The 12,437-nt window shown below is 41.4% G+C and overlaps 1 protein-coding gene across 1 annotated transcript in view; it reads right to left on the reverse strand.

The window, feature by feature from the left end:
* Positions 1-12,437, reverse strand: part of MYO3B (myosin IIIB) — a 356,539-nt gene that overhangs the window by 246,252 nt on the left and 97,850 nt on the right. The window contains exon 7 of the mRNA XM_070423427.1: positions 11,503-11,568. Coding sequence (XP_070279528.1) covers positions 11,503-11,568 — 66 coding nt within the window. The remainder of the gene's footprint in view (positions 1-11,502; positions 11,569-12,437) is intronic.

Here is a 12,437-nt window from a genome sequence, read left to right on the forward strand (position 1 = left end):
TTTCAGTGTGTCTGACACATAACGAGCTCTAAATAAATTATACTGTTAATATTATTATCTGTACTCCTGTTGGAGGCAGTCTTCAAGAAGACATGATCACGGGTTGACCTATGAGTTGGACTCAGGCAACTGGAGGCTCCCAACTCCATCTCGTGTCCTTGGATAATGCACTCAGTTTGCCTTCCCTGGTCCAAAAAGCATCCCCAAGGAAACTGAAGGGCTGCGGGAGACTGAAGAAAGGGGCAGACCACTCCAAACTGGTAGGTAGCAGATTTAACAAGCAAGGCAACTTATTTATGAGGCTTGTCCTGGGCTGCCTCAAGATGAGTAGTTTTCCACACCTGCCCGTCAAATCTTAAAAGTGTATCTAAGAGGCCTTAACTGGGTTTAGTCACATATACCATCCCACTAGTCTAAACACCACATTTCTATCTCATGGTCATATCCTTGGGGCAGTTTCAGATTTCACCCAGGGAACTGCCCAGGAGGTGGGGAACCTACAACTCCTCACACAGATAACTCCAAATTTTTCAACTACTTTTAACTCCCACATATTTTTTAGGCTATACCTAATTTAGTTGAGTGTAAGCTTTCTTTGCTTTCCTTGGCTAAATGAGTTTTTCCTGTACAAAGATTTCCATAAGAGAACTTGGTCATAACTAAAAAAACACATGAACTCTAGGTGCACACACGTATAAGCTACCCCAGTTCAGATTCACAGAAGATGTCACTAAGTGATCATGACCCTCTATCCTGGAAGGTGATCAGGTGGTCAGTGTGGGGATGCAAGATGGCGGCACCAATTTGCCAATTTCTATTGCAATTTGTTCCTCTCAGAGAGTCGTGTGACCAAGAAATCTTAATGCAGAACATGTATTGGTTCTTGTAGTCCTCAATAAAGACCAGAAAATCATTAATAATTACATAAATATCCCTCTTTTACTATTGGGTGGTAGAAGGAGGAATTTAATATAAACCCTTAACTTTTGAGACATATTTAAACAACAAAAAAGGGAAGAGGGAGGGAAGATAAGGAAGGAAGGAAGGAAGGAAGGAAGGAAGGAAGGAAGGAAGGAAGGAAGGAAGGAAAGAAGGAAGGAAGGAAGGAAGGAAGGAAGGAAGGAAGGAAGGAAGGAAGGAAGGAAGGGAGGGAGGGAGGGAGGAAAGAAGGAAGGAAGGAAGGAAGGAAGGAAGGAAGGAAGGAAGGAAGGAAGGAAGGAAGGAAGGAAGGAAGGGAGAGAAGGAAAATAGAAAGGAAAGAAAAACACTATTGACTTTATGGTGTAATACAGTGATGGCGAAGCTTTTGAGCTCGGCGTGTCAGCATTTTGAAAAACCCTAACTTAACTCTGGTGCCATGTCACATATAGAAATTTTTTGATCTTTGCAACCATAGTAAAACAAAGACTTATATTTTTGATATTTATTTTATATATTTAAATGCCATTTAACAAAGAAAAATCAACCAAAAAAATGAGTTCGCGTGTCACCTCTGACACGCGTGTCATAGGTTCGCCATCACTGGTGTAATACTAATACTTGACATCTGATAATGCTGTACCATATTCAAAGGATTTAATGTTTGATCCTTACTGGTAGATAGGTGCGTACTGCTATCCTCACCCATAGCTTAGGAAGTGGATGCTTGGAGATACAATGACTTAAGGTGATGTAACCTTCAAGTCAGGGACTGCATTAGTTTCCTAGGGCTGCCATAAACAAAGTACCATAAACTAAGTGGCTTAAAGAGCAGATATTTATCATCTCATAGTTCTGAAGCCTAGAAGCCTGAGATCAAGATTTAAGATTGGTAGATCTATGCTCCCTCAGAAGGTGCTGAGGAAGCACCTATTTCAGGCCTCTCTCCCCCAGCTTCTGGTAATTCTTGGCTTGTGGCAGCATAAATCCAATCTTCACATGAGGTTCTGTGTGTGTGTGTGTGTGTGTGTGTGTGTGTGTATGTGTGTCTATGCCCAAATTCCCCCCTTTTATAAAGACACCAGTGATCTCTTCTTAACTAATTACATCTACCACGGCCATATTTCCAAATAAGGCCATATTCTGAAATATTGAGGGTTAGAACTTCAACATATGAAATTTCAGGGGACACAATTCAACCCATAACTTAGAGTGGTCAAAGCCAGGCTTTCTGTATGTGTGTGAGAACTGCTTGAGTGTAACCGTTTCATCTCTGGGCCTCTCATAAAGGCAAGAATTCCCCCATTATTCACTAAAATATGCCTTTTTAATAAATTTCTTCTTCCAATAAAACATTCAATAGTCCTTCACATAAAAAATAAATTATGGGATTTTCCACTAACTCACATATGGTATGATAGCTATACCATGCATTTGATGAACTTAGGCAGTTCCATATTAAAATACTGGGAGGCTGACAAAATCTGCACACGCACCCAAAAGGAGATGGAAGATCAAGAGATGCTATGATGATGATTCATTACATTTAAAATTGCTATTATAAATTTTGAATTCATTAAAAAAAATCCAGCCCTTTCTTCATTAGTGCCAAAGGGCTATGTCTGTTATTTTTATCCCTGCCAGAAACCATCAGTGGGCTGGAAGAATATAGTAATGGTGACATGAGCCTTCATTTCCATTTTTAATTAAAATTTTGATTGACCCAGAGCCAGATTTTCTTCCATAGCAGAGCCCGTGGAAACTCCACAGTGGAAACTAAAGTAGCCAGAGAATGCAGGCACCGGCAGGAACCTGGGGGCTTAACATCAAACCGGAAGAACACTGCACTTCTTGGGAGAAGACCTGGCCACCTTGACGTTATTTATTTGCTTCTACCTTAACCTGCTTTCCCATTCCCCTATGCCACAGATCATCTGCAGTGGGGATCATGACTGTCCCTCCTTAAGATCCACTTCTGTTGTGACTCATCACCCTATGTGCCCGCGCTACTGCTCTCCTCACGTCTCTGTTGATGGTACTACTATTGTGCGTTATAATATTCATCGTCACTCATATTTGTTGAGCTCTCAGTCTGTTTTTCACTTAATCTTGAAACGATCTACAAAACAGCATGATTGCAGACTGCTACCTGGCTATACACTCTCCACTATACGTAGGGATAGAGCCCTGATACTGACCTGGGCCCATGGCTGCCATTAGAAGACTACATTTCTTAGGTTCCTTTATAGTGAGATGTGGCCATGTAATTAAGTTGTAGCTGAGGCTATGTTGTATGAAATTGCCAGAAAGTCTTCTTAAAGTAAGGAAGCTTGCATTTCTCTCCCCTTCCTTCTGCCTGTAATAAGCATGTAATTGTTGGAGCTACACCAGCCATTTTGGCCCATGAGGTAACCTTGAGAAGGGAAATTACACTAAATTGGGCAGCACGAGGACAAGAAGCTGGGTGGCTGCTATGTGCCTTGCCATACCAGCAGTCCATGGGTGGTCTAACTCCAAGCTTATTTTATGTGAGAGGAAAATGAAAGTCTACCTTGTGTAAGCCACCCTTATTTGGAATTTTCCAGCACAGCAGACTTAACCTTAATCCCACGTGGTTATAAATATTAGTGTTCCCATTTTACTGACAAGGAAACTGAGGCTCAGAAAAGGTAAGTAACTTGTTGTTTAAGGTAAAAAGTCTAAGTGGCATTGCTAGAATATGACCTGACTTCAGGTCCTGCGCTCTTCATTCCCCCAATATATAGTCTCTAAAAAGACCTATTCCCATGCTGAAAATACTGGCCTCATGCTTAACACTTCCCTCTCTATAGCTCCTGTCCCCTCCCATAGTTAGTTACCAAGCACTGTGGGTTCTGCCTTCCAGGTCCTGGCATCCATTCCCCCTCCCACTGCTCCTTCCCCCTGGAGAAACCTGTGGCAGGCTGACAGCAGGCAGAGGCACTCAGCCTAGACAAGGTATGCCCTGGGATAGGTGGGCGAGGTAGGGCTGTTAACAGGGAGTCTGCACTCCAGGCATTGCTTCTGTTTTGATTGCTGCTAAAGATGATTCTCTAAGGGTGAGTTTGAGGAGGCAGTGTGTTGTGTTGGGAAGGGAGTAAAAGAGTCTCTCTCTCTCTCTCTCTCTCTCTCTCTCTCTCTCTCTCTGTGTGTGTGTGTGTGTGTGGTCTGAGCCGTGAAAATTAGTGAGTAGTTTAGTCTAAATAAAGGGAAGGTGAATAGCAGACTGAATTATTCCAGAAGTATCAAGGATGAGAAGGTCATTGACACCTCCTTTTTTATCTGAACAAAAGGTCTCACATGTTTATTACTGAACCTACAAGTGCAGAAGCATAGAGATGTGGACAAAAAGGGGGCCACATTTTGACAAGCTCGGAGGAGGCCTCCATGGTGGACCTTACACACTCTGAGACCCAGAGTAACCACATAGGATGGTCTGAAATGGAAACTTCCTAACTAAAAGCAAAGTCATGTCCTAGACTGGTGTCTTCCCTGACAAAGCTCAATCTTTACCTTAACTGAGCCTGCCTATTGTCTTTTTACATCTACAATAACATACCTTTGGAATATCAGGGTAATTTCCTTTCCTAGACCCCAGAACACAATCACTGCACCTGAGCCCACAAATCCCCTCATTGTTACTTTTATCGTGTTAATTGTTAACTGTTAACTATCCTCTACCGACCAAGGTAACTCTATAAAGCAGGTATTCTCAGTCCCAATCTGACAAATGAAGATCCAGGGTCAGGGAGGTTAAATATCTCCCCCCGGGTTGCACAGTGAATGGGGGACACAGCTGGATGCACACACAGCTCTGCCACAGCTGCCTCTGCTTGATGAAGAGTCTGGGAGGGGCGGAGGACAGGCTGTGGGCAGACATGAGTCACCCTCCCACCCCCAGCCACGCACAGACAGCATAGAGCTCACCATCACTTCTGGTCCCTTCATCTGCAGACACTTTGATTTACATTAGAAAATTCAAGTATGATTTTTTTTAAAGAAAGAAAAGCCAGTATGGGGTAAATGTTACAGAATAGCATTTAGACTAAGCCTACCTGAAAGTCACCTAACATGATGCGCCACAAGCACTAATATGAAATCCATGGCATATGCTTCAGATCTGGTCTCTCACAAGATCTCAAACCAGCATTTGTTGGGAAATAAACAGAATATGCTGCTAGAGTCTGGATTACCCACTTTGCTACGCCTCTTACTATGGATTTTGGATGAGCCTAAAACCCTCATGGCCATGGTTCCTAGGAGAGCAGTAGATTCCAGGTTTATGTGGACACTGCGCTGCGTTTCAAACTTCAAGACACAGAGAGCCACTTCTTGGTTTACACCATGATACAGTCAGATTTCATTGGCTCGGTTGATAAGCGGGGGATAAGTTAGGTCAAATTGGGCTCTTGGTGTCTTTAGGTCATCTGTTAGGTCATCTGAATCAGATGCTCTTCAGGGAGATATAACCTTGAAATACACAGCTTTATTTGTTTTCATGAAGGTGGAAAAAATCCCAATTTTTCAAAATAAGAAAAAAGTTGGGTTGCCTAAATAGGTATAGTGATCAATATATGTTGAGGGGAGAGGAGAATTAGGGGGCTTTTTAATTTTAATTTTTTTTTGACTTCTCCATGAGTTTGTATTAATTCACTAATTCCCTGTAGCTCAAGAGATGCTAATTAATTCAAGAAGCCATAATAGCTAATCATTGGCTAACTAAATCTAAAATGGAGAGTCTGTCACTGGAGATACCGCTGCTCATTTGAATTAAAATTGCCAATTGTGAAGTAATGCAAATAAAGCTTATTGTATCCTTCTACTCCAGGAAGTATTAACCCTTTGCAAGGCTGCCTTGAGAATACAACAGGACTTAAAAAGCCAAAAATATTTGTGAAACTTAATCAATCACAAGTTAGAATATTTATCATTCCAAGTGTGCTGCTCATTGACATCATAACTCCATGTCAGTTAAGCTGCTTTGAAACACAAAATGGACAATGGCAAAGGGCTGACAATTGTTGCCTTGACGGGGATACAATCAATGTCAACAAAACAACCACCTCCAAATGGTTACTTTTATAAACATTCAAGCCAAAAAAAAAAAAAAAAAAAAAAAAAAAGCAAATATTCCAGGTTTCAGTTTCAATTTTTAAGGAATAAATTTATGCAAATATGCATTCATTTTAGTGGTTTGCAGCTCAGAGTGATCTCACCTTGTTAATGCTCAGTGCAACTGCTTGTAGCTATTTGAATGTCATTTGGAGGTGATACTGTTTTAATAATCTGGTTATTATTTAACAGAAAAGAAGTGAAGGGAAGACTAGAAAATATAGGCATGCCATTTTTACAGCTTTGCTAATTTTACATTCTCCAAGTCTGTTCCCTGGACTGGACAAAGGCAGTTTGGATGCGTGCCCCGTAAAGTCTGAGTGACATGGGAAGGTGTTTACCTTTCTGTCAGTCACACCTGAGAATAGGTGATTGGCCAGAATAGGTGTGACGGCTGCAAGTCTTCAAACCTGAATATTTAAACTTCTCAACAAAGAAAATTCATGCTCTTGGCTCTTGGCCCTGTTGGACTCCTGTTGCACCTCCTGCATTCACCCACAGTCATGTGGGCCCATACAACGGACTATGGATTTTAACTCATCGGATGCTGAACTACACCTGGTTGCAGCATGGAGAGGAAACTCTGGACGCTGGCTTTGCTTTGCTGAACCCACAGCTGCCCCTCTTTCAGGACTGATTTAAGGGAAATGGGACATTGAGGAAGGTACTTAACTGAGGAAGGTACTTCCATGCCAATAAAAACCATTCATTCTCTGGTGCAAATCTTAGAAAATTCATTTTCTAAAAATATCATAAGAATCCCACTCCCAGGAGCGAAGGGGGAATTTGGCTCCCCAGTAACATAGGGATAGCAAAGACCACCTCAATATTTCATGAATAAAAGTCAAGGCTTGGCCACAAAGCTAACATTAGGAAATAGACACACCTGCACACTTAGTCCGTCAAGCCAGCCAACTCAGGCAAGCACAGTTTGTAAGGGCGACCATATACTAGTTCAAGTCATCACTAAGTCCAAGGCTGAGCAGCCATAGTGTTCTTGATGGCTTTGCCCTTGACTAGGAGGAATCCGTCTTTATTGTCTCACTAATCATCAGCTCAAGGGCCATTAATGATAAAGTCCTAAATCTAATTCCTAATAAAACCCCAAAAGTTTTAGAGACAAAATGAAAGAGCATATTTCACAGATACCCTTTGACCAATGGTTGGGAAGTATTTCTGTAGTTTAGACCTGAAATTAGTTTGAACTTAAAAAAAGAAAAGTGACAGCTATTAAAAGGAAGGTGAATTTGGCAAGGAAAAATTATTGTTACCTTATCAAGAGGCTACTTCTGAATGGAGCATCCTGACAAAACTGAAGTCTGGCTGGGACTTGAACCAGATAAACTTGTAATGCAAATAGCTTTAGCCACAGGGGAAAGGACTGATAATGAAATCACTACAAAGCCAACCACACATTATAGAAGTGACAAAAAACATTGGGCAGGGTCTTAGCATATGGATAAAAAAGGAGTGCAGACTTTATGTGAGCATCATGTTTAATTTATCATAACTAAGCTGTCAGGAGTCATGCTTTGATAAATGCATAACTAACACATATAAATGAGTCAATTATCACTAACGACCAAAGGTTCAGAACCAAACAGGCTAATGTTTCTTTACTATTTTTTTTCTCAACCCCCAAACAGGTTTACTAATAGGATTTCAGACTTTCTTAAAACCTCTCCTGTCTCCAAATTAAGAAGGCTGGAAACAGATCTGAAAAATACTAGGCCACATCTCAGCACTCGTGTCGCCCCTCCTCTTCTCTCTCACCCGAAGCAAACATATCAGTCAGTAGTCAGGATATTGAAAGTTTTTAAGCTGTTAAAGAATTCCTAGTCCTGTTTACTCTTTAGAAAGAACCAGCTCACTTTAAATACAATGCACCACAGATTAGTCTATGAACTGAAGCAATTATCTGGATAATTCAAGCTAAAAACTCTTTTCCTAAAATTACCAGATAATCATCTTTCTCACCCCAGGCCCACCAATAATGAAAAACTTATAATAGCCCTAACCGGTTTGGAGCGTAGGCCTGCGGACTGAAGGGTCCCGGGTTTGGTTCCAGTCAAGGGCATGTACCTTGGTTGCGGGCACATCCCCAGTGGGGGGCGGGGGGTGCGGGAGGCAGCTGATCGATGTTTCTAACTCTCTATCCCTCTCCCTTCCTCTCTGTAAAAAAAAATCAATAAAATATATATATATATTTTTAAAAAGCTTATAATATGAAGATTTTTTTTAAAAGTCAGGTGTGTGTGTGTGTGTTTATTGATTTGAGAGAGAGAGGAAGAAAGAGGAATAGAGAGAGAGAAACATCGATGATGAAAGAGAAACATAAGTGGGCAGCCTCCTGCATTGAGCCCAAAACCCTGGCAGGAATCGAACCAGTCACCTCTTAGTTCATGGGTCAATGCTCATCTACTGAGCCACACCAGCTGGGCTAATCTGAATATCTTAATCCTCCATCCTTCTTTCTTGTTCCTCCCAATATGAGCAAAATATGTATAAAAACAAACCAGGGCTCTCTTTAAATAGAAATTTCTAACCCAGTGAGTATCTCTGTTTATATTTAATTAGAGATTTGAATAAATAGAATGAAATAGTAAAGTTAAATAACATTTGGTAGGCTGAGCAATGGCAGCCTAGGGTAGATAGGCTCATCTATAAAACCAGAGGATATTATTTGGGAATAATGGGCAGGTTTCTACCTAAAAAGATAAAACACAATAAATTAGTCCCTAATCTCAAGAGTTACAGTCCCAAAAATCAGGTAAAAGGAGAATTTGTGGTTGAGGAATCTAAGATGTAATGGGGAAAATAGGATTGGCTGGCTGAGGTCAGGAAAGCATTTATGAATGCCTATAGCAGCGGTTCTCAACCTGGGGGTCGTGACCCTTTCACAAAAGTCGCCTAAGACCATTGGGAATCACATATATAATTACATATTATTTTTGTGATTCATCACTATGCTTTAATTATGTTCAATTTGTAACAGTGAAATTGGGGGCCACCACAACATGAGGAATTGTATTAAAGTGCCTTGGCATTAGGAAGGTTGAGAACCACTGGTGTATAGTATGTAACATTTTCTCTAATAAAACCAATAAAAAGAACTTGTAAAAAAAAAAGAGAAGATTGATGACATTTTTTTCATATCTTAAATTAGTAGTAAAGCACACAATCACTTAATTTCTATTAGTTTTCCTTGGTTCATCATTAGAACTTTTCCAGACTCTCCCTCCCCTGCAGTTTCAACAGTTGTCTTCTGTGTTTAGTCCTCCGTTCTAGGATCAAGACTCCTCTAAATCTACAGCAAGTCAGAATGAGTGCATCTGGAATTCTCGGAGTTAGGAAAAACATAAGCAGATTTAAGTGGGCATATAAAAGGGTTTTCCATAAAGAAAAATCAATGGTTGAAAGAGATTTCTATCCTGTGATTTACCCTGAAAGCCCCACCTCATCATCAAGCACATACCTTTATTCCCAAATCCATCCAAATAATGCCATCTTGGCTTACCACCAACATTTTCTTGAAAAAGTATACAGAAGCCAAACTTTGGTGAGTCAAGTCACATTTTAGAGGCATCATGAGACCTTGGTACAGGAAGGCATATTTGTGAATATGTAATGGGTTTTTCTAGGCCAACAGTTTAGAGAAGGTCAATCAAGGGCATCTTTGTGCAGCAGTGGAGTGAAAAGGAAAACTCTGGATCCAGGCTTTGCCAGCAAAATCATTGGAACCTTAGCGACCAGATTTCTCTCCCTGGGCTGATCAGAAATGTGTTCCCAGCCACCAAGGTGCCAGTTCCCTCTGCCTCCTCCTTTGGTTCCCAAATCTCAGGAGGTGGCTCATCCTCTGCTCCTATGTGAGTATCATCCCTCCTGCTATATCTGTTGTTCCTCTTAACATCATTCTTGACTTGTGACTACTGTACTCTGCAGTCATTGCAGGAACATCAGAGTGGGGACAGAAGGGGGAAGGAAATAGCTTCCATCCCTGGTCTTGAACTTATGGTCATATTTCAACCTGGCCCTACTTGGTAGAGTTCTTGGAGTTCCTTACTGCTCCTCTCTCCTGAAGAAGATAGCACAAATCCAGGAGGGACTGGACAAGGGACCCTGAATTATGTTACATTTGAAAGGAAAGTGAAAGGAAAGTTATATGAAACCCTTGGGGCCAAATATGTTTTGGAATTCAGAATTTTTATCAAATTTTAGAAAAGTGAACCAGTGCATTTACTGTATGTTATGTAACATTCCCAGCAGGATCTGGGGCAGTACACTGTAATCAAACACATTAATATATATGCAGCAATTCACATGAATATTCACACTGAGTGAGACAAATAACGACTATAAATAACTCGACTTCCGTGTCGGTCACGTGTTGCCATCAAATCAGTTCACATCAGGTCAGGGCTTGCAGCTAAATGATTCAAGTAGGAAAAACTTTCATTTTTCAGAGCTCTTTGGAGTTTGGAATTGTGGACAAGGGACTGTTGATCTGTACTGTGACTGATTAAGGAAGATGATCAAGAGACCCAGTTTGCTTCATGGCCCTGCCTCTTTGTGGCAGCATGCAGACATGTTAGAGAAATTTGTATTGACCCTTCCCTACTGTTTTTCCAGCTATTTTGGTCACTTCTTTTTCTTCCATGACCTCTGAACACTTTGTCCGATATGCTAGTCACTGAGGGTACCTCTTTCCAGATCCTGTGCCTGGTTTCAATTCCTGCCCCCACCGTTCACCAGGCCCCTGGCTAAGGGTCCCCTCCAGCACACCGAGCATCTTCCCCAGACTGGGGCCCAGCGTAGTCCTCTGTCAGGGGCCTGGCCAAAAGCTCATGTTGCCAGCACTGAGTCATCAGCCCATTGGTGGTGGTGGTTCTGCTCCTGTCTTAGCCCCATTCCATCTTGCCTACTTCCTGGTAGCACAGCTCGCACCAGGTACATCACCCATCAGTTAGGTTTTCATCTTGTTCTGCACACCTGGAGCCATGGCGGGGGCTCTTCACCTTGGTGCCTCGGGCCTGAGATCCTACTCTGCCCCCTCAATCACCGTGGAAACTAGAGGCCTGCTCCCACACCACAGATCCTAGAGCAAAGTCCACCTTCTACACTGAAAAATTCTGCTGAAGGCTGCCACCTTCTGTCTCCTCTCTGGTCCCAGCGTGGGCATCAGAGTTGGCAATATTTGTCCCAGGAAGAGTAGATTCTCAGATAAATGTGACCCATATGATAAGGAGGAGGATCATAGCCAAGACTCAAATGGAACTCCTTATTTTTCAAATCCTACAGAGGCACCTTCTGTCATTTACTGGAACAAATTCCGTGTTATAACGTGCTAAAAGGCATAACAACTTTTGGCACCAAGTAAATTCCACAGCTTAGATTTCTCCAATCACTGTCCAAGGCTTTGCTGGGTAAGCAATTTTCAGTGGAAGAAATACTCACTGTGAAATAAAGTGGTTGAATTCCTCACACCATTTTTCCGGATGAAGTAAAGTAGGTGGAGGATTTCTGAAAAACAAAAGCAATTTTTTTTTCTTACAAAAAAAAAGTGTTCAGTTAAAGACAGACTATCAACTTGCCTACCGATATTGTTCTAAATAGCTCTGATAAAATCCACTCTGTTTCTTCCTGGGGGAGAGTCATTCATTAGTAGTAAATTATAAAGTGCCAGCCCATATTTATTTAGTCCTTCATTTTCATTGATTTGAGGTCTTCTAAGTCAACAGCTTTCAGTAAGACCTGTGAGGGTTACATAGATCAGGAACATTTCTCAGGGGGCAGACACTCTGGGGGGAGAGGCAAGCACACAACTACTCAAACTGAGAACTAAGTATTACTAGTGCCATAAGAAAGTTATAAAACTAGTGCTAAGGGCTTTAGAGAAATAGACTTTTAATTTTGCAGGATTTTCAGATCATTATGCTACCATTTGATACATTTAAAGTATACTCATAAATTCAACAGTCACATTTTAAACTATTTCCTATATATCACACTTCTGCAATAAGCAGTGGAGAAAGCAAAACAACTAAGGTAATGTTCCCAGAGAGGTCCCTGGGCAGAGATGGGGACAGACAGCTAACGTAACTAATTATTGGAGGCCTAAGAAAACCAGAGAAGTGCAGGAAAACTGTGGTAACCAGACCACTTCCTGATGAAAAAGCAGGAAAAGGGGGAAGGAAAGGGCCTTTCGTTTGACTGAATATTTACCCAGACATTCAATTTTATTTGTTTATTTATTTATTTTAATAAACAATTTGTGTCTTCTTTTTTATTGATGAGAGAGAGCAAAAGAGCAAGAGAGAGAGAGAGAGAGAGAGAGAGAGAGAGAGAGAGAGAGAGAGAGAAACATCGATTGGTTGCCTCCACATAAGCCC

Source organism: Myotis yumanensis, unplaced genomic scaffold (genome assembly GCF_028538775.1).
Source record: "Myotis yumanensis isolate MYYU_CA2020_CCGP unplaced genomic scaffold, mMyoYum1.0.hap1 SCAF_8, whole genome shotgun sequence".
Classification (NCBI taxonomy): domain Eukaryota; kingdom Metazoa; phylum Chordata; class Mammalia; order Chiroptera; family Vespertilionidae; genus Myotis; species Myotis yumanensis.